This window comes from Camponotus floridanus, unplaced genomic scaffold (genome assembly GCF_003227725.1).
Source record: "Camponotus floridanus strain SB8 unplaced genomic scaffold, Cflo_v7.5 scaffold14, whole genome shotgun sequence".
Classification (NCBI taxonomy): domain Eukaryota; kingdom Metazoa; phylum Arthropoda; class Insecta; order Hymenoptera; family Formicidae; genus Camponotus; species Camponotus floridanus.
In genome coordinates, this window is record NW_020229259.1 from 1,435,470 (window position 1) to 1,460,949 (window position 25,480).

General features: G+C 33.5%; 6 protein-coding genes and 1 long non-coding RNA gene across 14 annotated transcripts; 4 read left to right on the top strand and 3 right to left on the bottom strand.

Moving 5' to 3' along the window:
• The first annotated feature begins 113 nt into the window (after positions 1–113).
• Positions 114–2,713, top strand: LOC105255649 (suppressor APC domain-containing protein 2). Of its 3 annotated transcripts, XM_011265062.3 has the most exons (7): positions 115–312; positions 364–1,282; positions 1,509–1,655; positions 1,750–1,962; positions 2,049–2,191; positions 2,277–2,407; positions 2,526–2,713. In XM_011265062.3, the coding sequence occupies exons 2-6, from the start codon at positions 443–445 to the stop codon at positions 2,281–2,283; spliced, it is 1,350 nt and encodes a 449-aa protein (XP_011263364.1). In that variant the 5' UTR covers positions 115–312; positions 364–442; the 3' UTR covers positions 2,284–2,407; positions 2,526–2,713. The 3 variants fall into 3 exon arrangements, with proteins under 3 accessions (XP_019884472.1, XP_011263364.1, XP_025262113.1); XM_020028913.2 differs by having other exon boundaries at positions 114–1,282; positions 2,049–2,196; XM_025406328.1 differs by having other exon boundaries at positions 115–1,282.
• Positions 2,714–4,142: 1,429 nt separating this feature from the next.
• Positions 4,143–7,392, top strand: LOC105255647 (adhesive plaque matrix protein 2). Of its 2 annotated transcripts, none has more exons than XM_011265060.2 (4): positions 4,143–4,557; positions 6,255–6,392; positions 6,621–6,752; positions 7,012–7,392. In XM_011265060.2, the coding sequence occupies exons 1-4, from the start codon at positions 4,518–4,520 to the stop codon at positions 7,074–7,076; spliced, it is 375 nt and encodes a 124-aa protein (XP_011263362.1). In that variant the 5' UTR covers positions 4,143–4,517; the 3' UTR covers positions 7,077–7,392. The 2 variants fall into 2 exon arrangements, with proteins under 2 accessions (XP_011263362.1, XP_011263361.1); XM_011265059.2 differs by having other exon boundaries at positions 4,149–4,557; positions 6,252–6,392; positions 7,012–7,391.
• A 1,232-nt stretch (positions 7,393–8,624) lies between these two features.
• LOC105255646 (cold shock domain-containing protein E1) lies at positions 8,625–12,811 on the bottom strand. Its single transcript, XM_011265058.3, has 10 exons — positions 12,255–12,811; positions 11,992–12,168; positions 11,646–11,836; positions 11,352–11,562; positions 11,009–11,238; positions 10,606–10,867; positions 10,258–10,485; positions 9,944–10,149; positions 9,094–9,681; positions 8,625–9,000 (listed from the first exon to the last, which is right to left on the bottom strand). Exons 1-10 carry the CDS (start codon positions 12,648–12,650, stop codon positions 8,832–8,834), a joined length of 2,658 nt encoding a protein of 885 aa, XP_011263360.1. The 5' UTR covers positions 12,651–12,811; the 3' UTR covers positions 8,625–8,831.
• A 2,950-nt stretch (positions 12,812–15,761) lies between these two features.
• Positions 15,762–17,811, bottom strand: LOC105255645 (ataxin-3). Its single transcript, XM_011265057.3, has 5 exons — positions 17,586–17,811; positions 17,329–17,493; positions 16,954–17,090; positions 16,551–16,705; positions 15,762–16,486 (listed from the first exon to the last, which is right to left on the bottom strand). The coding sequence occupies exons 1-5, from the start codon at positions 17,607–17,609 to the stop codon at positions 15,843–15,845; spliced, it is 1,125 nt and encodes a 374-aa protein (XP_011263359.1). The 5' UTR covers positions 17,610–17,811; the 3' UTR covers positions 15,762–15,842.
• A 524-nt stretch (positions 17,812–18,335) lies between these two features.
• LOC105255644 (ubiquitin-conjugating enzyme E2 W) lies at positions 18,336–21,344 on the top strand. Its single transcript, XM_011265056.3, has 4 exons — positions 18,336–18,638; positions 19,348–19,698; positions 19,786–19,861; positions 20,032–21,344. The coding sequence occupies exons 1-4, from the start codon at positions 18,594–18,596 to the stop codon at positions 20,043–20,045; spliced, it is 486 nt and encodes a 161-aa protein (XP_011263358.1). The 5' UTR covers positions 18,336–18,593; the 3' UTR covers positions 20,046–21,344.
• A 514-nt stretch (positions 21,345–21,858) lies between these two features.
• On the top strand, positions 21,859–25,478 carry LOC105255643 (peptidoglycan-recognition protein LC). Of its 5 annotated transcripts, none has more exons than XM_020028906.2 (5): positions 21,859–22,160; positions 22,548–22,797; positions 23,497–24,115; positions 24,237–24,443; positions 24,804–25,478. In XM_020028906.2, the coding sequence occupies exons 3-5, from the start codon at positions 23,500–23,502 to the stop codon at positions 25,325–25,327; spliced, it is 1,347 nt and encodes a 448-aa protein (XP_019884465.1). In that variant the 5' UTR covers positions 21,859–22,160; positions 22,548–22,797; positions 23,497–23,499; the 3' UTR covers positions 25,328–25,478. The 5 variants fall into 5 exon arrangements, with proteins under 5 accessions (XP_019884465.1, XP_011263357.1, XP_019884466.1 ...); XM_011265055.3 differs by having other exon boundaries at positions 22,584–22,797; XM_020028907.1 differs by lacking the exon at positions 21,859–22,160 and adding an exon at positions 22,167–22,336.
• Positions 22,794–23,625, bottom strand: LOC112637182. The gene is made up of 3 exons (XR_003122451.1): positions 23,452–23,625; positions 23,229–23,376; positions 22,794–22,992 (listed from the first exon to the last, which is right to left on the bottom strand). It is a non-coding gene; the product is annotated as an uncharacterized LOC112637182 (long non-coding RNA).
• Positions 25,479–25,480: the final 2 nt, after the last annotated feature.

Consider the following 25,480-nt stretch of genomic DNA (forward strand, 5'->3'; position numbering starts at 1 on the left):
TCCAATGTTCATAGAGGGAGTATCGCTTCCAGAGATCGTTTAAAAGCGGGTCATGACATCTCTCAGTTTTCTCTCTGGTTGCGCCGACAGAGAGCACTACTATACTATATATTTGTGACGCTATGGTGTGGATGGTGTATGATTGCATATGGCTGTGCAAGAGATTCATCTGTGAGGAAAAACAATTTAATTGAGTTTAGAATGAAATAGAAAGACCTTTTTTGCTGCATTTAAACAATTCAGAGGAACCAATGACAATTTATCGATAAATGTGCGGGAAGATACATGCACTGGAGAAAAAAGGATGATAAAGTACGTCCGTAAGGAATAATCGAGCAGCTAAGATATATTCGTAACTTCTAGGTGCCGTTAATGATGTTTCTGCCGTTACCCGGAAGGTAACGCGTGATTTCGAAATTAAATCTCGGCGGAAATAATAAACATGGCACAAATACAGGCATCGACCGTGGACGGGTTGCCGAAGCACTTCGTCAACGCGATGCGCACGTTGTTCGACATAATGGATGATCAGAACACCGGTTTCGTCAAGTTCGCCGACATCGAGGGTCGATGGCAGGACGATGGCACGCAGGGCCTGCCTAAAGGTATCCTCGAAAGCTTGAAGAAGGTCACGCCGCCGAGCGGCATGTTGTCGTTCGAGAGATTCTGCGCGGGTTTGAAGATCTGTCTGCTGCAGATACAGACGGAGACCGATTCTAAGAAGCATAACGGTCAGCCCAATAGGCCCCCGTCCGCACCGATACTCATCCCTGACAGTCAGAACAAGGCGGCTTGGACCTCGCCCAACACCGCTACGATAAGACCCAACAATGCCATATCTCAGCAACGTACTCTCAGCATGCCGCAATTACTGGCCAATCGCAAAGACATGAATACTCAGTTAGAATTAATGGATGGAAGAAACATTGGGGAACCAAAGATCAATAAAGTGTATGGCCCACCAAAGCCACCGCGGACAGGTGCTGCGTTAGAAGGTAGAATGATGGGTTCAGAGCGTAATTTTGACAAGTCTGAGATTAGAACTGCTCTGCAGAATTGGCAGATGGGTCTCATGATGAATGACGAGAAGGAAAAACGTCAGTTGCAGGCTGTAAATTATAGACCGGATCCTAGGACGTTATTGAGACCAGCCAGAGTTCTGGGTGATGGTAAAGCCATCGATATACAGACTAATCAACTTGGCATTCAACCTAAAAAATTGTCGGGTCGTCGCAGAGAGCCCAGGCGGCATACGTTGCAGAATGGTATTGATTACAATATGGTAAAGATGTTCTCCTCTAGGACTCCCAACTAACACTTGGTGATTGGTTCTGGGTATGCCTGATTAATACTTTTAACACTACACATATCTTTTAAAAATTGTAAACTATGTATTTATAACTTGTATTATTTTGAATTTAATATTCTTTTACATATATAGTTGGGAACCTCTCTGTCTTTTTGATATTTAAAAAAAAATATATTTCCATAATATATTATGTTTCTAGATGAAAAGAATGAAGCAGATTGAACAAGAGAAAGATGTATTACTTCAAGGTTTAACTGCTGTTGACAAAGCTAGAGAATGGTACTTGAAACAAATTTCTGCTACGCAAGAGAAGATTAAACATCTTGGACGAATGGGCTCTCATGTGGTATAAAAAAATATATTTTTTATTATCTTATATCCTATAAACACTGTGCAATGTATATACAAATGTATATACAATACACTTTGTTTTTTAATAGGAGCAATGGACAGAGGCACAGCAGGAACGTTTAGAATTGCAACGTGCGCGAGTCCTAGAAGTAAATCGGCATCTAGCCGCTTTGATAAGTACCTGGGAGCGTGGAGGACTTCCTTTACATATGAATCTCGCTTTTTTAAGTACTCCGTCTTCGGCTCAACTTCAACAGGATATGTTATCACGACTTAAACAACAAAATCATAGATTAACCGAGGTAATATATAATAACAATTTTAAAGTATCATAGGAAATCCAAGTAATTAAGCTAATTTAGATTATTTTTTTTATATAATGAAACAGGAAGTTAGCAAAAAAAGCCAACGAATAGCATTACTTGAGCAAGAAAAAGACAGCCTTGTTAGAGAATTGTATAATAGACAATCAGGACTGATTCAATCCCGAAGAGCAACAATGATTCATGAACAACATGATCAAACGTTCATGTAAAGTACTAATAGTATTTTAATTAATTGTCATTGAACAGAATAAAATTATATTGTAATTTTATTGAAAATATATCCTTTTCAGAATATAAATATTTCCGACTTTGGAATATACGCCACACAAATGATAGGATCTGAATTAAGCTTTAAATAGAATAAAAGTAAAAAGACTTACAAAACTAATGCAGTCCACTTGCGGATGTTTTTGTTTCCTAGGTATCATAAAGTAATTTAATTAGTAATTTTTATTAATAATTTCAATATTGTCAATTAATTACACATCAAACATATTACATTGGAATATTCTGAAGATAGACAAAATGTCATGTTTTAGATTTTACAATATGCCATGGAATGCAATCTAAAAATATAAAAAATATTTGATACATTATGTTAAAGTAACTTTATTGTGCTTCTTTATCTGATATCTCATATTAAGATTGTAAGATATTTAATGGTATACGATTATATTATCTAAATATAGCTACAATAAGTGAACGAGACATATTTTAAATTTTTTGTAATCTACCCAAAAAACGAAAATCTGTTTTATAATAAATTATTTCAAAATAAATATTATTAATAAATATATACACGCGCGTGTGGGTGTCTGTTTCTCCTTGATATTATAATCGTAAGTTGCATATTTTTATCTCATGATGCACTCTTGACATATCGATCTTGATCTCGTGAAAATTTTTATTGAATTTTACTGTCTTGTCAAGATCACAGCAAATTTTACGAATTCATCTTCGTGACATACATTTGATCAATTTCCGGACTTAGAGCTGTCAGTGTCAAATGTTATCGAATTCTGAAAGGCGATAGCCTATTACAACGATATGTCGTCAAATCCGTTAATTTGAATTTCACTCGAGATAATCACTCGTTATAGAAAAGAATTTCACATACAAGACTCGAAAATAGAAATAACTTTACAAACGCTTTTAATTTTAATGTTCTCTTCATTTTAAATATAGCGAGAACCATCATTTTATACATGTTTTGTTTAATAAAATAAAACAATAATTAACAAACATTCAATGAATACGTGAAAGAGAAAATGTGCACAATTAAATAATTTTTTTTCATTCTCTTAATTATTTGTACATAATGTAGTTTAACAATTACGACCTATTTGATGCTAATTATTATCATTATATACTATTTTATTTAATGCTAATTTTCATATTTTATATAATAAGAGTATAAACGAAAGAGAAATGATAAGAGTATCAATAATAACTTATAAGAATATCAATAATAATAACTTTCTAAAATTGAATTTGGACTTTTCTACAGCTTTTCCATTGGCTATGTGATGCATATGCAATAGTTTTGCACGTGTCGTCAAAACATTAATTATTTCCACGACCGCACGCGTTCGAGATCTGTTCTTCATCTTGAATCCAAAAAGATCTGACCAAGATGCAGTTTTTTTACAGTGAAAATAGATATCATTTTTCACATTATAAGAACCGATAATTTCACGGCAGAATTGAATAAAAAAAGCTGAATTCTCTAAGATTTACAGAAAATAAATCCTACATAATTTTCAATGAAAATCGCAATAACAATATTACAATATTCCTAAATCAAAGCATCAAACGCGCATACGTAACTTCTCGTGCCAGAAAATGTTATGCGTATACAAGACAAAGTAAATTAATCTATTAAACGTCTTAATTCATCTTCAATTATCTCTACACATTTTCAAGATAAAAAAACGAAATATTGGCAAAGCTGAAAAGACGTTCAATTTTTCTTCTTTTATTATACAATTTCTCAATTTTGTCATTCCATATATTAAATTTATCGCTTATCTGTTTGTCGGAATCAATTAGTTTCACGATTAAAAATTAAAAAAATATATTATTGCACGATTTTATGCGTATAAATCTCTGTCGGGCATTATTGTGATTCGAGTTACATCCCACGCATAGTTTCTCAATGCTTTGGACAGCATCCGCGCGATCGCATTTTAGTTATTAGCGATCCACGACAGTTAGCTGCCACGAGTCGACGGGTTCGGTCGACTCGGCCGCTGTATCGTCCTGGAGCGCTTCCCACCGTTGCAGCGCAGCCTCATAATACCTCGCAGCGCTGACAAGAGAACGCGCGCGCAAAGAGAGGACCGCCCTGACCTCGTGTTCCCTTTGTGTGAGAGCTGCCTGTGTGACCTCTGACACCGGACTCGCGACGAAAGCCTATCAGCAGGCGCCCGAGCGGTCGACGATCTTCCCCTTCGAGAGCCCCGTTCTTCTAGATTATCACCGTTCACAATATTCCTTGACGTTTCTCCCATCTCCCCTCATCTGGGAACATCATGCTATTGAGTTTGACGGTGACTCTGCTCCTCTCAATAGGTAAGATGTATTATAATATTCAAGCGGTGAAAATTATATAAATTTTGCATACAAAAATACCTCACATATGCAGACTATCGTTAAGTGATTAAAAAAGACTTTTTTTTTTAATTTCAGATATTTTGACAAGTAACTGATTAAATATATAATTACAGGCAATTACAAATAGCGATTATTAATATATAATTGATTATACTGTTTTAAAATTATACAAAGTGTTGCAATATTTTTATTGTTTGATCAAAAAACAAGTATGAAAACTGATTTGTCTCAATAGATTCCGAGATATATTGAAGAAACGACATTTTCATTTAAATCTTTTTTTAGCTAATTAATTAATTAATCACTTAGATAAATTACTTTCCTTTTTTTATTATTGTCTTCTACAGTTAACAGTTATAAAAAGTTTTCTTTTATTTTTATCTACTTTTCTTATAGAAACACTAATTTCTATACTAAACACTAAACGCGCACATATCTAATTTTTTTCCTTATTAATTTAATACGATATATAATACTTTAAAAAATATTACGAGATTCCCTCGGTAAAATTAATTTTCCATGTAATAAATAGCAACAATGTGCGATTCGCATTCTCAGTTTACTTTTGAATAATCAGACGATAAACCCGTCATAACGATAGTGAATGGCGCTCTCAATGATGAACAATCTTACATACGCCTCCCCTTTCTGATTATGACTCTATAATAAATCGTATCGTTCGTAATTAACAATTACCCTTGAATAAATCGAAGATTACGAAGAATTTGCGCGCCCGCAAAGTTTATTTAAATTAATCAAAATTAGAGAATGCAATCGCTGAAATATATTGCACACACACATTGAATGAGGAAAAAGGAATCGCAACTTCATGCAAGCGAATGCGTGATGATAAAAGTAAACGAATCTAAAAATCGATTAGCCCACGCACGCGGTATCCTCTTGTGCACTTATCAATTATCAATTTAGACACTTATCAATTTAGACAAGTGGGAAATGGACAGCCGACTGCATCCGGTACAAACATTTGTCTCCGCTACCGTATCACATCTTCTCTATCTCCTTCTGGGGTAAATAAACTCCAAATACGTCTGCTGCATCTGTCGTACATTCATCTAAAAATAATACAAATTAATAAATATAGAACGCAGATGCATATAGACTCGCGTCTATTAATTAAAACAGTTATTAATAAATACATAAGTAACACACAGATATCGTTTACAGACTTCGTTATTCTTCTGTATCAAAACTGAGAATGCCCACTTTATCACAGCTTCATTGAGTAATTTTTTCAGAAAAAATATCGAAAAAATGTGTTTATCGCATCTCTTCAATAATTCATTGTCTATTTTTACGTGATAATTAATAGATTTAAAATTATCAGTCAGTTTATGTGAAATTAACTGAAGAATAAATTATATTTTCATTTATCTTTTTTCTATTATGATTTAGAAGCTTTTTCTTTTTAATCATTTAATTATATTTGAAAATTATATATTTGATATTTTTATGTAAGGAAATATCTCTTAATACGATCGAAAAATCTAATAGAAAGGAATATCACAGAATATTTTGTATAAATATAGAAATAAGAAGAATATCATGGATATATCTCTTCGTTCAAATAGCTGAAGCATTAAATTTGATCAATACGAATTAATGTCAAGCGATTAATGCCAAACTTTTTGCAGCAGTTCTATTGTCCGAGGAATGCGAATTGGATCAAATGCGATACGGATGTCGCATCTACAATGCACAATGCAGTTGCGGCTATGGTTGTAAATCTGAATACAGATATAATAACAATGACGATTGCAAGCTAGCGTTGAAAGGTATAATATCTGTTAAATCTGTAGTACACATACAATCATGTTGACAATTTATTTACACGCTTTTTAAAAAATTTTTTCATATTTAACGAAGAAGAAAGAGAAAAGAAAGTATATATATATATATATATATATATATATATATATATATATATATATGTGTATATGTATATGTACTCACATATTCTAGTTCATTGTCTTGTATGAGCATTACTTAACTTCTTCCCGTAGGAGGACGTAGCGACGAATGTTCTCGTACAAAGCCTTGTCAGAACGAAGGCTTGTGTTCCCAAATATCATCGGAACCCGGATTTAAATGCCGCTGCGAAGGAACTGGATTCTACGGCACTTACTGCGAAATACGTTAGTAATTCCAATGACAGTGATTTCATTTTCGCCAATTTAATTAATGTAATTCGTAATGAACATTGTGTCTCTTCGCACACATTGAAATCAAAGTGATCGAATAAGATTAGTAAGCAAAGGATTTATTTCGGCGAAAGAAAGAAAATTAGATATTTAATATTAAGAAACTTTCGCATTTTTTGAGTTTTTTTCCAAATAATATTATGGCATAAAGAGAAAAAAAGAGAAAATTAATATAAATAATTATATGTTACAGGTTGTCCACGAGCGGACAATTTACTTTTCCAAGGACAATTTCCTTACGAATGCGTTATAATTTAATTCGAAAGTTTTTTTTTCTTATTCTTTCATCCTGATCCAAATTCGTCTTAATATGATACATACGTATAAAAAAAGAAATGCATCTCATAAGACATATTTACACATCTTTGTACATACATAATAAATATTAAAACAGATATGCCGTTTTATTTAATATTTTGTATATCGTACATATTCTTGATACTTGAAAATTCATATATATTCTTGATTCTCGATACTTTTTGTAATCGCGCAATTTTAAAACATTAAAAGTATAATACATATGATAGCAAAATAGAATATGAAAGTGAATAAAATATTAAAATATTATCCCATAAAGTAACTTTATAGTTTCTTAAAAGAATTTTAAGATTTTATATATATATACGAAGTATAGATATATATATATATATATTTCTTCGATACTTCCATTGTTTATTCATCAATAATTTTACAATATGTATGCACATGATGTGTTGGATCCACGGGTTTCGGAACAAGCGCAAGTTTGTATCGTGCTTGTGTTATGTACTTTACCTTATATTTTATACGTTATTTCTTTCATATATCTCTCTACAATAATGCCACATGTATCTCTCGCTTACCATTTCAGAGGTGGCAAAACTTATAAAATGTGATTTTTTATACTTTACATAGGTATTTTTTGTAACTTCCATTGTTGTATGACCACAAAATTTGTAATACTAATTTGATTTTACAACACGAGATTGCGTGATTAGAGGAACTTATAATAATATGTATGTTGAATATATATATAAATATATATTATATACACATATACATATGCACATGTATAATGTATATAAATATAAATATATTTATATATATATATTATCTAAAGACAAACAGCTCCAGTCATATAACTTCTTTTTTTCCAAATTCATAGATATTAGTTTAACAGAGTGACACTCAGTATCATAATTCATGTAACAAAGCACACCGCTCTTGACATGATAAAATTATACAACTAATTCCAATAATGAAACTATAGATTGTTTCTTTTTTCAATTTTACAATTAAAATTTCGTACATACTTTTTGCATTTGCATATAATTTTTTTTCCCAAATATTTATTTTTTTTTACTTATTGCATATGTATACCACATGTATAAAGTACATAAGTTAAACAAGCTTGAAAAAAGTTATGCAAATGAAAATTGTATTAATTTATAAGAATATACTTTTTATAAAAACAAAGATATCTTTTAGAGCATACAAATAGCTTGTCAGCAGCCCAACATCTAAGTGTACTGTAGGACATTTTTCATACTTTGTTATTTCCTCAAATAACAAAACGAATTGATATATCGACCGAACGTGAATGAAAATAAACATACTAATCAAAAATTTCGATGAATCCTATAAACTATCGATTATGTTTAGAAAAGTAACATCGAATATGTATAGCTTAGTAGTAAATTCAGACATGGGAAATTAAAAAGATAAACCAATTACGTATTGAAGTTCTAATATTATCTTAAGAATAAGACAAACTGCCTTTCGTTTCCCATTATGAGGTGATAAAATGAGTCGTTGTTCTTTTTTTTCTTTTTTTTTTTACTTTTATATTATTCCGGCCCTCGTTCATCATCCAATTCCAGATCACTATCATTATAATTATTGTTGTCGCATTAGTCTGAATTTTTTTTGGCAAACGTTTATGACCATGCTTACAATAGTAATCTTGGTATCGAAGTGTATGAACTAAAAACAAATTGTAGATTACAATTTGGATAATAAGTGTCTCACAGCGCATTACTCTTCTATGGCACCAGGAATGTGCTGGCATCTTTCCTGGTTAAATCCGCGAGTGCCATCGGGACCTCTTGGTTGTCTGACCACAGTTAATTTTGGGCCTGTGTCTTCCAACGATATGGTACGTAATCGGCTTATTAATCGCTCAGGTCGTTGTTGGACCGCATCGCTGTTAAAAATTTGTGAATAAAAATACATTATGATGTGTTTGTATGAAAGAAACATTAAAAAAAAACAAAATATTTTCTTTGCATCGATTTACCTTAATCGAGTCACGTTGCACGCCGACGACTTGCCAGTGCGTTGATTAGTAACCAAAACAAATTCCACTTGATCACCCGGTTGTAATGTAGCGTGATCTCGAACCTCGCTTATATGGAAGAATAACTTTTTACCCTCATCTACTTCGTAGGCGAGAAAACCGAATGGACCTTTTACCGCATCCACGGTTGCTCTTCTTTTTTTTCTGACGGCTACAATATTGCAAGCATGACCTTCTGAATCAACTTGTAATTGTACAGGATCACCAGCCTGTAATAGCTCTCGCTTGTTAGAAAGTCCCATTATTCCGAATTCGTATTCTGGCGTTTCCTCGTCTTCGTTAGTTGGATTAATTTTGATCAAACCAGCGTATTCAGACTGCTCGGGATTTGCACTTCGTAACGGTCGTACCACAGTACCATCTAAGACCTCGCTGACTGCCGTAGGCCTCGGAATACTTCCGCGTGGCACCAGTTTAACATGATCGGCAGCTACACAACCTCCGGATCCTCTTCCATTATTCGAACTGCTAATTGTACATTCGATATCAGCTCCTAATTCCAACGTATTAGCATCTCCTTCAAAGTTACTGTGAATAAAAATCGAATTAAATATTGTTTTATATATGCATTGTTTTATAAAAAAAAATTGAAGTACATACAAAGTACAATCTTTAGGCTGATGGCAGAGAACTAGACGTCTGTCGTAATCGTGGACGTAAAGTAAGACAGAGAAAAACGTAAGTCGTACGAGGCCATTGTGACAATGGCCTTGTACGACATACGTTTTTCTCTGTCTTACTTTACGTCCACGACTACGACAGACATCTAGTTCTCTGCCATCAGCCTTACCTGTAGTGAAAAAATATTTCTCTATCATGATTTACTGTCTCAATAAAGCCAAATCCATCCTTAAGAGCAGCTATAAAACCTTGACAAACTTGTCCATTTGATTTTTTATTAACATTTTGAATTTTTTCACCAGCAGCATTTACTAAAAATATGTCCTCAGCAACAAGCTCTTTATTTCGTTTTACTTGAACAATATTGAACATTACCTACACAAATTAAGTAGATAATTTTAACACAAGATGCACGAAGAAAGTAAAATAGACAAAAGAATTAAAACTCTTCATATAATTAATATAATAATTTTACAACCTTACCTTATCGCCCAATTTTGGAATATGTTTAGGGTCGCAATCTTTAGAGAAGAAAATAATGCTCTTCTGTGAACCATAACCAATGAGGCCAGGTTCCATTGAATTTGTGTCTTGTATTACAGTACCTAATATATCTTTTTCTATAATAGTTTGAAACAATACAGTACCCATTGTCAAATGTTTCAATCTAATAGCACTTTGTCGAGTATTAGAGAATGATGACGAAGGATCCTTGTGAGAAAGAAAAGAAGATAATTATTATGAGTAAGATAGATAAAAGATAGATAAAATTAAATTGTAGCAAGAAAATTTTTTTAGTATTAATTTTAAGTATCACCAGTAATGACTTACTTGTATAACTGTAAATTCAACTTCATCTCCTACACTAATTTCTCTATCAACATCAAGAACTTCGTTAAAATGAAAAAAAAGTCTGGGTTCTCTTTCTACACAACGAATAAAGCCAAATCCATCTTTGAGAGATTGTATAACACCTTGCTCCCGTCTTTCTCCTGACACAGTGAAAGATTCTGGTAATAACATTATTTCTGTAGCTCTTTTAAGTTGATCTCTAGTGTCTGTTGCAATACGAAATTGAACCCAATCTCCATGCCTGTTGAAAAAATTAAATTGCACTAATACATGGATAGCTTATAGCTATATAGAAAAATGTGTTATTATATATAAGAAAATAAATGTACTTATATATAAAATTGAAAAAAAAAGTACACATTTAGTAACTCATATTTATTACCTAAGAGTAAAATCTCCTTTTTGATCTTTGTCACCGAATGGTACTTCCACTTCAGAATGATTACTGTCTCTATATCGAATGCGTCCAGGTAAGGGATCATTTTGATGACGAGCAGCAGTGCCTCTTTCCAAAGGCTTCAACACTTGTCCTTTCACCACTTCATTACTGACTTCTTCAAATATGATTGAACCAGGTGGTAACTTTGTAATGTTACAAGCCACCTCCTTTCCCTGTAACAGCAAAATATTAAATTTGTTATTTTAATCGCAATGCGTATATGTTTATGTGCCTGCAATTTTTTTTTCTTTCAAAAAATCGTTTTGACAATTTCCATTTCACTTACATTGCGAGTTTGTATTATAAATTCTACATCATCTCCTAGCCTAAGTTCTTCTTTCATAGACTTAGCTTCGCTAAAGTGGAAGAATATTTCTTTAACTACGTCAGCACGTTCGATAAAACCAAAATTTTCCTTCATCGAACACACCACTCCGCGGTATCGAACCGGATGTGCTGGATTTTCCAATCTCACATTACATGCACCCAAGTTCCCTCTACAATTTGCACATAAGAGAAATATTACGTACAATAATATTTCATATATTTTACTAAGAATTAATATATTAATATATTATACCGTTGATTAGTAGCAATCTGAAATGAAACTTTGTCGCCAGCACGCAAAGTTACGTTTCCTTCGACATCATCTTTGGTATATGGCAGAAAAAAACATTCTCCACGATTTTCGTAACTGATACGTCCTTGTGAATCACCACTCGCTTGTAATTCAGTTGTTACATTACCAATGCATCGTTGATCACCCAATGCCTTAAACAAATTATGTTATATATTATATTCATATTATGTTTTAAATTTCTTACACACATACATTTATTTTTATATTTCTTATGAATTTCTTTTTCATACTCTTTTGTTATATTATTATTATTAATGATATTTTTACTTGTTATTATTATACTAACCACTGGAGCAATTTTGCTAACAGTGCTTGCAATAGGCTTGCCTGTTCGCCGATCGTAAGTCATTTCAAATTCCACAGGATCTCCAATCTTCAAATGTTCAATGTTACCACTAAATTGGCTAAAATGAAAAAACAGTCTTGCCTGTCTTTCGCAGCATTGTATGAATCCATAAGAATGCTGTTGAATAAAAGTTTCAATTATGTGAAAATTAATCATATATATATATTCTATAAAAATAATCCAGTTCAATTGACAAGACTCACTAATAATTTCTCAATTATGCCAGTTTCCCGTGTTCCTTGATTTGCAGATTGATCCTGATAGGTAGAATTATTGGTGACAGGTTCACTAGTGTAACTGGTATTTGTTTCCATACTCGTAAATTCAAATGGAAATCTCGTGGCGCCATTGCGTGGTGACGATTGTGTGCCAGGATAACTTCCATAATTAGTAGTAGAATTTTTGCCACATTCAGGAGGTGAACCCATATAGTGATCACCACTATAGTTGGTACCATTACGATAATTGGTAGTTGTTGATTGATGAGATCCTGTTATGGCTTTAGGACTTGGTATAGCCATAGACTTGTAGTCAAGTATTGCTGGGTCAGAGTTCATGATTGGCGGCTGGAACGTTTTCCACTGAGGATTGTTGGACATTGTCTTCTCAATTTACGCAGTGTATTATATTTATAATACAGTGTATAATATTTACGTATAATTTAGCTCTTCTTCTCTTGAAACAATTACTTAATTCCCCTTATGTTCACACTTATGTTTCACCACAATATATATATATACATATATGTATATATATATACATACATATATATATGATATACATACATATATATACTTATATTTAGAAATTTTTAGTCTTTTTTTTTTCAATTATTTAAGTGTTAACATAGATATCACAGAACGGTTCTTGGTACCTTATATCTTTGTTCACTATTATAATGTTACAAGAACTTAATGAAGAGGAAGTGGCTCTTTGAAATGCTGCAGAAATGCAGACTCCTTTGTGATCAGGAAGTGAAAGTGAGGTCTCTTCAAAAGTATTTTAACACATATATCATCAATTATTTAATGGAGAGTACCACAGTAGCTCGACACAAACTTGGCACTCCTTATAAACGCAGATAAAGATGTTCTATCAACCAAGCAGAGCAGCACAATCTCAGCCGCAATCGCAATCACGGTCACTATATTAGCCCACCTATTTCTTGTTCACAAAGCTTGTTGTGTATACAATATACAAATGAACGATGCAGTTAATGTTGATTTATGACTTAATACAAGTACAAAACCTTAGCACACCATATACTGTCAATACTTTCCATATGTATATGTTTGAATATTATAACAACTGTTTGATAAATACTCAATTTAGCGTGCACTAGAACAACTGTGTTTCTTTTTAAACATCAGTCATTCTTTATAAAAGAAGTAAATCAAAAACATAGGAGATTTAAAGGATAAATGTTGACTTGAAAATCCTCAGATGTCTTCAATGCGTGCTGAGTCTGGTTGTGTTCTCTTTCAATATTTCTATAATAGCGTTTCCTTCTTCAGCTTTTAAATGTGAAATTTACAGTGAGCCTTAGTTTCAGAAGTGTCCTAAACTAACAATGACACAAGCTGCAAGAAAAAGAGAAAAAACAATATGAAAAAACATGAAAGTCAAGAAATTATATTAAAGTATAGTGTTTTTTATTCAAAGATTGCGAGCTTTCTGTATTCAATAAAATATACAAAATATTTACAGCATTAATTTTGTAATACAATTAATTCTATATGGAATAAATGTGTTATAAAAATTTTCAAATTCTAATTAAATTTGGCACATAAAATTAAAAAAAAACAAATTTTGCAAACAATATTAGTCAAAGTAAAATCACATCTTTATAAACTGTTATAGATGCTGTAAAAAATATTAATTAAAGAAAAATAATATTTATGGATTTTTCACTTTCTAATGTAGTAATACATGTATAACAATTTCATTGATAAAAATTAATTTAAAATTACTAAAAATATGCATGAAAATTCAATGAACAAACTTTTTAAATATTAAATAAACATATAGTACATATAAAATAAGTGTAAATATATATATATATATATATATATATATATATATACACATATACACACACACACACACACTATATATATATATATATATATATATATATATATATATATATATATGCGAGTGTGTGTGTGTGTATAATTATCTTATATTTACAATATATTTATTTTATCTCTGCACAAACAGAAAGATAGAGAACTTTCCACATTATCTAAGAAATAACAGGAACAATATAACTACATTTCTTTATAGCTCTCTACGGGAATAAACGCGCTTTCTTCCTAATCGTGTGATAGTTTGACATTGACTCGGTGTACCGCGAGAAACGTGGTTCTATCATTAAGTGTTCCTCACACGTTTGCTGAAAATTGCACCTAACGCGACACTGCAGGACGTGTCGCGTGGTACGCGATCTCACAGAATACATGAATCACGATCACGACCCTCGGACCCTTACATTTATCATGCTATCCGATTCCGATCGCGTTACTATCGGCTAACATTACCGTATACGCGATAACACGAAATGTTTGCGAGATTCGAAGGAGAAGGGCGATCGTGCGGCAGCGATACACGCGACAGATGATCGTCGCGGGCGGTTCGCGCGAGTCCCCCCGTCCGCGTCCCTCCCCGAGGAGTCCTCCCGTCTCGGAGTAGACGAGCATCGCGCGCTCGTCCGCGGTTTTCCGCGGATCGGTTCTGATTTTTTTTACGAGGTCGCGAGGCGCCTTATCTCGCCGCGGGCGAGAGCGTGATTCCCCATCGCGGCCCGATTCCTCTCGCGTCTCGTGGACTTCGATCTCGACGACCGGATCGGAGCGTGGATCGCCGGGAGACCCGAGCCGCACGCGCCGCTACACAAAGCTCGCAATTGTACGGCAATTAAATGGCTTTACGAGACTCACCACGACACAGCACAGCACTGACGACATGCCGCCATGTTGAATGTCAACATTCAGCGTTCACACACATCCAAGGGAGGAGCGGCCGCACGCACGAACGGCCCAAATCCCTCATTTACATTGTAGCACTTGTGATGAAAACGTACCTTTATGGGGAATTTGGAATTTTTTTTTTTTTTTTTTTTTTTGACATTTCACGAAATTCTTCTATTTTTGGCATGATTTCTCGAGAGAAATTCTTCTCCGTTTGATATGATTTCACGAGAGTAATTCTTCTCCGTAAATAATCTGCACATTTTAGAGGTTTCTAGGTTTTTAATAACATTTCTCTTTAAACGTGCTCCGAAAATATATAATACAATACGGTTGGGAAAAGATAATTGTACTTTAAATATTGCGATTGCATAGTCGGTTTTTCTCTCTCGGAATATAAATTGTTCGGCTTAAAATTAATTAGTACAATAATAAAATCCTTGCTCAAACGTTTTTATTTCGAGAAGGATTAGTATAACAAATTTGAGAGGGGAAAAGAAGACAGTCGGTAAAACTTGCATTCGAGAACCGAAAATATAGCTTTAGTTGATTTCATTTAAAGTAAGACGCTTCTTTCTTTCTCTCTCTTTCTCCTTTTCTTATCATTACAATATTAGTATACAAAGTGACATATATATATATGTATGTGCGTGTGTATATATATATATATATATATATATATATATATATATATATATATATACATATACACACACACACACACACACATACCTTTTTGAATTCAACTACTCAATCATATAATTTACAACGCATCCCTTTAGTAATAGTAAGACATTTTGTGCAGGAAATTTATGCTTATTGTTAAGTATTTAATTTTGCCGAAGGCTCGCTGTTTGGCGTTCTCGTGTATATGCCAAAATGATTCAATCGACGCCAGCGAACGTCTTCAGGATCAGGTGTTGGTGGGGCAGTCACGCATTCGAGGCTCAATTGTAATGCTCGTCTCAGCTCGTCATCTTCGTCCGCATCATTTGTAGAATTTGTTAAATGCGTCGTTTTATCATCAGTGTGAAGATCTAATCTTAACTTCAAGCTCTTATCTACATCATCCTCGTCATTTTGCAAGCTCATCTGCAAAGCCCTTGCTAATTGCACATTCTCGTCCTCCTCCTCTTCCTCTTCCTCCTCTTCGCTTTCCTCTTCTCTACCCTCGACTCTTATAGGAATTATCCTTTCGCGAAGTTTATCCGTGGGTAACTCAGATTTATGCGAAAGCGAGGATGCACTTCTAGTTGTACACGACGTCTGTGGAACCTTTACCTCTCCCATCGCAAGTGCAGCTTTCAAGATATCATCTTCCACTTTGCTACCTAAACGATAACCTTTGGATGTATTCTTTGATTCCGGGTTTAGATTACTTTTTGTGGCAACTATAGGATTTTTTAGAAGAACATCTTCGGCAGGGCATTGTGGAAGTGTACCAATAACAATAAAGATAGAATAACCTACAAGCAAAAGAGAGTAGTAAATTAGCATGATATATTTATTATTATTTTGTTTTATATTTACCTTCTTGCAACAATTGAGCTAGATACATTGCGAGATAAGTGTCCGATATAAGTTGTGGCCCACTGAGCATTGAATTTAAATTGAACCACTGGTTTCCAAGCTTTCTTATCGTAAACCAATGTCCTTTATAGTTACAAATATATGCTCTCATCCGACTGAAAATTATATTATTTCATGTATTACTTCAAAGCATAATGAAGTTATTAATTATATTTTTTGAACAATATGTCCAAATATCATGTCCACATAAGTATTATTATTCATAATGCATTCATTTATATATTTATTACTTCATTATTGTAATTACACTAAGAAATATTTGAAAAGAATGCTTTTTCGCAAGTGCAATAGAACAAAATATTTAAAAACAAAACACAAGGAGAACAAATTATCAATAACTTACGAAGGATCATTCTGTGCCAGTAAAGCTGTCGATTCTGTGCTGTTGTATGGAATCAATTCTAAACCCCAAACTTTCAAAGCACTGCTAATAACTTGAACTGAAAAGTATCCACTGTCGTCCATGTTTCCCGATGGTTGCTAAACACACACAAGAAGCAATTTGCTATTGTTATCAAACATATTCGCTTGGCTCTTGGGGGATGACAACAGCTGTCAAGCTGTTAACAATGTCAAGCATTTATATCAACATTAAGAAAATTTTGAAGGAAAAGAATCTCTCTTCTCTCGCTAACTTATAGTTGCTCTTATTTGTACTGCGAGTACTGTACGTGACACGTGAAAAAAAAGAAAGAACAAAAATTTCTCTCGCTTTTACCTCTAGAAATAGTTTATAATCCTCACTGTCGACGCCCGACTCGGCCATCCGGATTCTCTCCTCCTCGTCCATCTGATGACCGAAACTCGCCAGATCCACGGCGTTAAAGTAGGGACCCTGTAGAAGCGCGTTCAGGCAATGCTGGGCGCACAGATATCCCTCTTGCTGCGAAACATTTGCCAGAGAACGTGAGCGCGATCCCGTCCCTTCCGCGGAGAGAACGTCCAATTAATTACATCGCACATCGACGTGTTTACCTTTTCGTGGAATATGCTCTCCATTGCACAATCCGTCCGCCGATATCGTGTACGCAGAATCCGTGCACGTCAGCCGTGTAATAATAACCGCAACGCAACGTTTCTCCGCCAATTTCGCCGTACAAACGTCATCCGTAAAAATATTTTTTATCCATAACCATAAACAAGCAAGGATAATTGTGGATCGCACTCGCTATTCGCGCGTACGCGCTTAATGTCACTAGGATTTAAACGCAATTCTCAAATTAAAAACTCACCTTAACTCAAGATTACCAACATCGGTTAAAGCAGAGTGCGCATAGATATTTTTTTTTCAAGTCCAAATTGTCCACACATAATTTTTTTTTTTTTTCATATTTCATTAGAAGAACAACACCGGTTTTCCATCCAGCTATTAAATTCTTCGCTTCTGCCTCGCGGAAAAATGCCGCAAATCGTCCGAGTAATTTTCACGAGTGTACCATATGCGCTTTGATAATATTTCAAGAAAAAAATCAGAGTACTAATACCCATATCACTGCGTGATTTTATTTACATTTAGCTATCTGCTGTTGAATTTCGCAGAATTATTTCACTGATTCGGATATCGAGTTTACACAACGAGAACGATCGGATAATAACTTATCTCATCGCGCGGCTAGTATCATATTCTTATCGCCATAGAAATATCATTGATATACGTGTATCGTATGCCGCGTGTATGTATGTGTATGTACATTCATACACATGTATACATGTGACGATCGGGCGCCTCGCACCTCGCGACTGGCCGTCTTGCGCGAAGCTGTCAACGCTGTCATAGCGTTTCCAGCGAAGCTGTCGTCGCCCTCGCTCGTCGTTCTCCTCTATAGTCGCCCTTTCACCTTGACCGCGAGGATAAAAGGCGAGACCGCGAGGAAAATGTGAGTTCGCCCGATCTTTCGAGGCGGACGCACTTCTTTCTAGGAAAGAAAAGTACGCGCGACAATCGAACGATCGCGTCGCGATAAGCTACGGTTATGTATTTCGATGGAGAGCTGTTTAACGACAATGGCAGCAACGTCCCCGTCAAAGGTACGTCCGCTTTCATTTTTTTACGGTCTCTTCGTGAATCTCGAAACGATCGGGGCAGCATGTCGTCGATTTGCCGAGAATATTTAATCTGTAATTGGGGGAAAAAAAATATTAAAAGGATTTCAATTTTTAATCCTTCTCTCTTTCCCAACGCGAACAACTGAGCATAGTTCTGTAATGGACGTTGTGAAATGTAAAATGTATGATTTTATTGACGAAATACTCGTATATGCTTTTTATCAAAAATTATGTGATCAGCAAACTCGAATTATCGATTATATTTTCATTGAGAGTAAGAGATGTATGATTGTTAATAAAAAATGTTATATTCTCAAAAAATATAATTATTTTTAAATATGTATAACTTTTAATACAAATTTGGTAAAATTTTTCATTACTTATTTAATTATCACTTGATTCACAAATTAATTAATTTTTATTATATTTATTTTCTTTTGTCCAACTATATTATTTATATAATTTAGATTATTTATAATTATTTTTTATAACTATTAGAACTATTTAAATATTTTAAAATAATAATGTAAGTTTGAAAAATAAAATTAATTATTTATCAGAAAGAATGCAAAGCATTATATATATTAAAAAAAAAAAAAATATATATATATATATATATATCTTTGAACGAAGTAATTTTTCTAAAATTATTTATATATAAAATGTTAAATAAATTTATTTAATATCCTAGCGAAGACTTCAAAAGGAATTGATGTCTTTAATACGCGAACCACCACCAGGTGTACACGTAGATGGAGAAATGGTGGGACAGAATTTGACACAATGGATTGTTTATATGGAAGGTGCTAAAGGCACGCTGTATGAAGGAGAACAATTTCAGCTTCAATTTAAATTCAGTTCTAAATATCCGTTTGATTCACCAGAAGTGACTTTTATTGGTGGAAATATTCCTGTACATCCACATGTTTATAGCAATGGTCATATTTGTTTGTCTATATTAACGGAGGATTGGTCTCCTGCTCTCAGCGTGCAAAGCATTTGCCTGAGTATTATTTCCATGTTGAGCAGTTGTACAGAGAAGGTATAACTTAGCTACTAAATAATATATATGTGAGCCTTAATATTCATCTATAATAAGCAAATCTCATACACATACTTTTCTATACAGAAAAGGCCATCTGACAATACATTGTATGTTAGAACTTGCAACAAGAATCCAAAAAAAACAAAATGGTGGTATCATGGTAAGAAAGGAATAATTTTATATATTTTATACATATTATGTAGTTACTAGCAGTATCTGAGATGCTACATTTCATATTATTTAATTTATTATAAAAAATACTTTTATAATATACTGGCGACGCCAAAATACCTTTTAAAAACAAAGATATTGTATTTTTCTATTCACTAGATGACAGTGTCTAACATTGAACATCACATCTAAAAGATCTATCCAACTAAAGATCTAACCAACTTGTCAACATGGAAAAATTGTTGGACCAAGTGGGATAACATTTAAACTTGATGCATTAAATTAATTTTGCATACCATATTCTATAGTGATTTCACAATATATAATAGGAAATTAGATGCATAATTTTAAGAAAAGACAAGGCTACAACCTACTTACTATTACAGTTATAGAATTAATGTGAACTGCGCGAGTTGTTTAATTATAAATTATTGCAATGTTGCTGATAGTAAAAAAATATGCATATTATAGTTATACAGAACTATTATTGCAAAAGTCAGTTTAAATGCTAGAAAGAGAGACAGACAGGATGTATTCATTATTTATTATTAAGATATTAATATATGAAATTTTTCTCTCCTGTTGTGACAAAGAAGATTTAGATATTAAAAAATAATCATTTAATATATTTAGAAGACAAACTGAATATTGTTACTGCTGCATATATACATATTACACTTGCTTATACATTCTAAGAATCATTTTCACTGTGTTATTTTCAATAAAACTCGATAATTGATTTAATGATGTAATATTAAATTTCTTAAATAATTTATTAAAATAATTTAATCTCTCTAATCATTAATTTAATCATTAATATCTAATCATTAATAATTTGTTATTTATTTGACTTTATTTAAACAAATTGAATTGCAAACAACTATTAACCCTTTCTCAACAATTTCCCTTCCAAATCTCTCTTTCTAGATTCAGATTTTTCAAAAATCCAGTATTTTTGTCTGCATAAAGAATAGATATTGTTTATTTTTATATTTTAAAAATATTTTTCTCAATTTCCTATTTTTTTGAAAACAAAAATTACAATTTGGTTTTTATTTGCAAATTTGGTTGTACATATTATATTGATTTTAGCCGAATCTTGTAATTTTATACAACTCAAATTGATGCGACCACGCATTTAAACTCAATATGATATCAAATATGATATGAAAGCTATCGTATTAATACGGTAGCATTAAAAAAAGATATCGATTGAGACTGTAGAAATTATCATCTTATATATGTGTGTATGCGCATAATTGTATTTCATTATATCATATATATACATATATAAATTTTCCAAAATATTGCGAAACTATTGATAAAGCGCGTATTTAAGCATACATGTTCATTTATTGTTGGTTCGCTATAATTATTATGATGTAGAATATTTGTATAAGTTCAATGATTTACCAATATGTAATATATTTTTAGCAAAATACTGAAATAAGATGTCTACATTAACATCTCAACACTCTAAATTTATTTTAATTTGGAATTTTATTTTACTCACAATTAGAAAAAAGTCGTGTCTAAAGTTATCTTGTTATCTAAAGTTCATGCTACTGCATTTTTTCTGCAAAATACGAAAGATTGTTTATTAAAATGTGTTTTCTTCTTAAAGAAGATATAATTTTATTATTAAATAATTTAATTAGATTAAATTATTTAATAATAAAATTATTTTTATTAAATTAAATAATTAAATTTAGCGTGAAATAGTTTTACGATATAATTGTATAATTGAATATACAAGTTTGCAGATGAAGGATTTCTTTTTTTTTTGTGATACCGTATTCTTCCTCCATCTTTAAATTTTTTGAAAATATAAAATGTGGTCGTAATTTGTTCGTAACTTGAATATAATTGCATGCAAAATGTATGTTTTACAATTTTGCGCGCGCAAAAAATATCTTTTAATTGTCAAAAAATTATACAACAAAAATAATATAAAAGATATTTTTGTGTCATTGAGAGAAATCATCGAACATCCGGATAGAAAACCCAGATTCATTTGGTGTAAAATCCGTGAAAAAACCCAAGAATCGCATAAAGCAGCGTTATCATGTAGACGATGCGAGCGAATCATATCGTTAACAGTCACCGTTGATTGTGAGAGAAAGCGGCAGAGAGTGGGGCCGGCAATTTCCGAGCATGTTCGACAGTGCGATAGCAGTCTGTTACAAGTTACGAGTCATATCGAACGGAGATGATGCCACCATTACGCTAGAATTTTAACATCGCTCAACAATCTGATCAGCCAGCGCTGATGAGATCGGTTTGTGGCGGTAAATATCTATTTTTCTCGGAAATAAAAGCGGGCGTCAAACGTTACATATCTATATATATAATATACAGCATCTCTTTGTGTTACGGTAATTTTGTTGTAAAGTACGCAGTGCGATTCGCAAATGACGCAGATTGCGCGTGACATTGTGAACATCGCGGTATCATCCGCGTATCGGTACGAAAATCCACATTATTATTCGAATTAACGAGGACATTGCACGAGGCTGTCGAAGGACAGTCGCTATACCAGTTTGCGTATCTTTTCTTTATTTTGTTTTATATTTTTGCAACTCTGGCGAGAACGAGCATTTCCACGATTCCGTCTCTTCATGACGTGTCGTCCTTCAACAATCGCGTCATCGTCCACTCTAATATCTATCTGACAGTGTCGTAGGATCAACGAAGATAACGATTGGTTCCAGCTGAGTTCGTGCTGCATGGATTGTACTTTGTTCCCGTGAAATTTAATTGTCCAATAGAACAAGTGATTCGACGTGTCGAGAATTCAGAATTGACTCGAATGAAGTTTTCCGCGAAGCATCTTCCACATCGACGGTGCCTTGGATGTTGTAGATTGATGGTGGACTTGGTGTTGGCAAAGTGACCACTACCAACAGGAACGATGATGCCTGTGAGGTAATCTCGAGTATGAGTCAATCTCAGCCTTAACTTAGCAAATAATGCGGGTGTGATCGGTTGCACCGATTTAATGGATAATAATCGCAAATGATGCGCTTCAATTAAAGCCCATTTTTTTATTTTACTAATGATGATGACGTTCTAAACGTGACGCGTGTTGTACATGTCTTCATTTTTGTCCGCAGCTTGTTTCTGTAATGGAAACGTAATTTGTCAAAAAAAATATGGCAGAAAGTTACTTGTTGAAATTACAAATGTAAATTTAAAGTAGTCGTATCTAATTAAAAATTTCCCATCACGATATATATTTATAACGATACTCACGAATATATATCATAACGAGTACGAATAATTCACGCGCATTTCAACTATATATCGTGAACTACTACATATCGTTTAAGATAATCGATGTTTATAATTATACATACTTTACCAAGAAAATCAATTCGTTATAGTTGTCTTATAGTTGAAGGACACTCATTTTACATTCATATTCCTCATTCGACGTACTTAGGTTCTCATCGGTAGAAATAAAGTTCAAATTTATTGTTGCCAATGTATAATGATCATTTTACTCTGAAACAAACATATATATTTGCATATAGATTGCGAGTATTTTCAAAATAATGATGTAGAAGCGCATCCTGTTACATCGCGTTGACGTCCCCAATGTAAAAAAAAGCGTTCTCCATGTAGTGCATGGGCATGGTGACATTGGTACAACAGCAGCAGCAGCAAACGGCCGACGATAATCATCAGTATCAGAAGGAAGAACAAGATTGCTCGAACGGTGCTGTTGTGTCCGCCGAAAGAGTACACGCGGTCGACAAGTTTCACGGTGAGGTTGCAAGGTCGGCGAAGGAAACCGCAGTAGTCGTCCCGGGCAATGGTAGCGTTGGAGATTCCTCTACGCAGTGCAGTGACATAGACGACGACGATGATGAAGAGGAAGAGGAAACAGATGTTGAGCAGGACGGTGAGTGGATCACGAACCTGCCAGTATCGTCGACTATCGTTCAGCAACATCAAGCGGTCGCCACCGCAAATGGCGACGTCGTCCTCCCGAATGCTGATCCGTCGAACTTTGGCGATGTATGCGTGAAGAACTCGACGAACGTGCATCTGGGTAACAAGACTTTCTACAAGGGTCCGGTTACCATAAAGCAGTTCGTTTATACGAATCCCATTCCGATACAGGAGGTAAAAAAATTCGAGGCAAGCGTTTCCGACGTCAATCTTTCAGACTTATCGATGAATAAGGGTGATGAAGCCACCAATGGACCTATTTTTCCACAAAATACCGAATTAAATAAAGGTAACAATTAATGTTTGTTGCTTATAGGTCTCTCTTACTGTTGTATTTAATATAATTATTTTATAATTATTATTACCCTTATTATATTATAACTATTATCTTACTCTTATAATTATTTTAGTGACACAGTTGCTGTGGACGTGGAGATGTGCGGTTTTGTCGGGCGTTCTAGCTTTAATATTTTTAACTGCCACAGTGGTCACCATTGTACATATTGCTCGTCCTACGGACGCACCGCCTACGCCAGTTTTCCCGGAAATTCCAGACTCATCGCTCGAGGGTAATTTGCTATCTGGAAAATTTGCAAGCGCACGAGATAAATATCATTGTATTATGCTCTTATAAAGTTATTAATTTGTCTGTAATTAATTTGTCTTCTATATTCTTCATATTTGCACTTATTATATTTATTCATTTATCTAAGAGATATGTTTTTAGCTTTTGCAATTATAGAATAATTAATTGTATAATTGAATGTTGCAAAACATATTCTCGAAAATGTATCAGATTTAAAATGTGCATTATGATCTATATCAAGATTTAATTAATATTATATATAACTCTTGATATTCAGTGCAAAATTAACAAGTTTTTAATTCACTTGTATATGTAGTAAATTTTTAATATTTTATATATATGTAGTACATTTTGAATATTTTATATATGTGTATTGCTTTATAATTTTCAGGTGTAATAAATACAACTTCAGTACGTTTTGTCAAAAGGAACGAATGGGGGGCGCAACCGCCCTCAGAAACTTTAACAAAATTAAAGCTACCAGTACCATATGTAATTATCAGTCACACCGCCACGGAATTCTGCGAGACGCAATCGGAATGTACAATGCATGTGAGGTTTGCTCAGACTTTCCACATCGAATCTAGAAAATGGTCGGACATCGCTTATAACTTCCTCGTCGGAGGCGATGGTCTCGCATACATTGGCAGAAGCTGGGATTACGTCGGTGCTCATTCTTTCAATTACAACATCAAAAGCATTGGCATCTCTTTTATTGGCACATTCAATACGGTTAAACCACCAAAAATACAAATACATGCCGCGCAAAAAATTATAGAAATTGGTGTCAAAACTGGTAAAATTGCGCCTAATTATAAATTACTAGGTCATCGACAAATTTCGAAAACTTTAAGTCCTGGAGATGCTTTATATAGTGAAATTCAGACATGGCCGCATTGGTCACCTTATCCTTAACACGACAGTGTGAAAATTTATTGTGAAGAAACGAAGAACTGATAGTGATTTTTGAAAATATTAAAACTTTTTTCCTTTAAATTGTATGCGGCTGTCTCATTTAGACAGTTCTGATATGTTTACATAATAGTTGACTCTGGAATTTCATGAACT

What these genes read in the sequence shown, in the direction of transcription:
- LOC105255645 (XM_011265057.3), bottom strand. Translation starts at nt 17,609, where the DNA reads ATGGAGAGCATATTCCACGAAAAG. An exon ending in ATTATAAACTATTTCTAGAG is followed by an intron (nt 17,091 to 17,328) that starts GTAAAAGCGAGA and finishes GTGTGTGTTTAG; the next exon opens with CAACCATCGGGAAACATGGA. An exon ending in AGCTCAATTGTTGCAAGAAG is followed by an intron (nt 16,487 to 16,550) that starts GTAAATATAAAA and finishes TTTTGCTTGTAG; the next exon opens with GTTATTCTATCTTTATTGTT.
- LOC105255647 (XM_011265059.2), top strand. Translation starts at nt 4,518, where the DNA reads ATGCTATTGAGTTTGACGGTGACTCTGCTCCTCTCAATAG. An exon ending in TTGCAAGCTAGCGTTGAAAG is followed by an intron (nt 6,393 to 6,620) that starts GTATAATATCTG and finishes TTCTTCCCGTAG; the next exon opens with GAGGACGTAGCGACGAATGT. An exon ending in CGGCACTTACTGCGAAATAC is followed by an intron (nt 6,753 to 7,011) that starts GTTAGTAATTCC and finishes TATATGTTACAG; the next exon opens with GTTGTCCACGAGCGGACAAT.
- LOC105255649 (XM_025406328.1), top strand. Translation starts at nt 443, where the DNA reads ATGGCACAAATACAGGCATCGACCGTGGACGGGTTGCCGAAGCACTTC. An exon ending in ATGGTATTGATTACAATATG is followed by an intron (nt 1,283 to 1,508) that starts GTAAAGATGTTC and finishes TTATGTTTCTAG; the next exon opens with ATGAAAAGAATGAAGCAGAT. An exon ending in GACGAATGGGCTCTCATGTG is followed by an intron (nt 1,656 to 1,749) that starts GTATAAAAAAAT and finishes GTTTTTTAATAG; the next exon opens with GAGCAATGGACAGAGGCACA.
- LOC105255643 (XM_020028906.2), top strand. Translation starts at nt 23,500, where the DNA reads ATGGGCATGGTGACATTGGTACAACAGCAGCAGCAGCAAACGGCCGAC. An exon ending in AAATACCGAATTAAATAAAG is followed by an intron (nt 24,116 to 24,236) that starts GTAACAATTAAT and finishes TAATTATTTTAG; the next exon opens with TGACACAGTTGCTGTGGACG. An exon ending in CGCACGAGATAAATATCATT is followed by an intron (nt 24,444 to 24,803) that starts GTATTATGCTCT and finishes TATAATTTTCAG; the next exon opens with GTGTAATAAATACAACTTCA.
- LOC105255646 (XM_011265058.3), bottom strand. Translation starts at nt 12,650, where the DNA reads ATGTCCAACAATCCTCAGTGGAAAACGTTCCAGCCGCCAATCATGAAC. An exon ending in AAAGGAGATTTTACTCTTAG is followed by an intron (nt 10,868 to 11,008) that starts GTAATAAATATG and finishes TTTTTTCAACAG; the next exon opens with GCATGGAGATTGGGTTCAAT. An exon ending in TGCAACGTGACTCGATTAAG is followed by an intron (nt 9,001 to 9,093) that starts GTAAATCGATGC and finishes AATTTTTAACAG; the next exon opens with CGATGCGGTCCAACAACGAC.
- LOC105255644 (XM_011265056.3), top strand. Translation starts at nt 18,594, where the DNA reads ATGGAGAGCTGTTTAACGACAATGGCAGCAACGTCCCCGTCAAAG. An exon ending in CAGCAACGTCCCCGTCAAAG is followed by an intron (nt 18,639 to 19,347) that starts GTACGTCCGCTT and finishes TTAATATCCTAG; the next exon opens with CGAAGACTTCAAAAGGAATT. An exon ending in TGAGCAGTTGTACAGAGAAG is followed by an intron (nt 19,699 to 19,785) that starts GTATAACTTAGC and finishes TTTTCTATACAG; the next exon opens with AAAAGGCCATCTGACAATAC.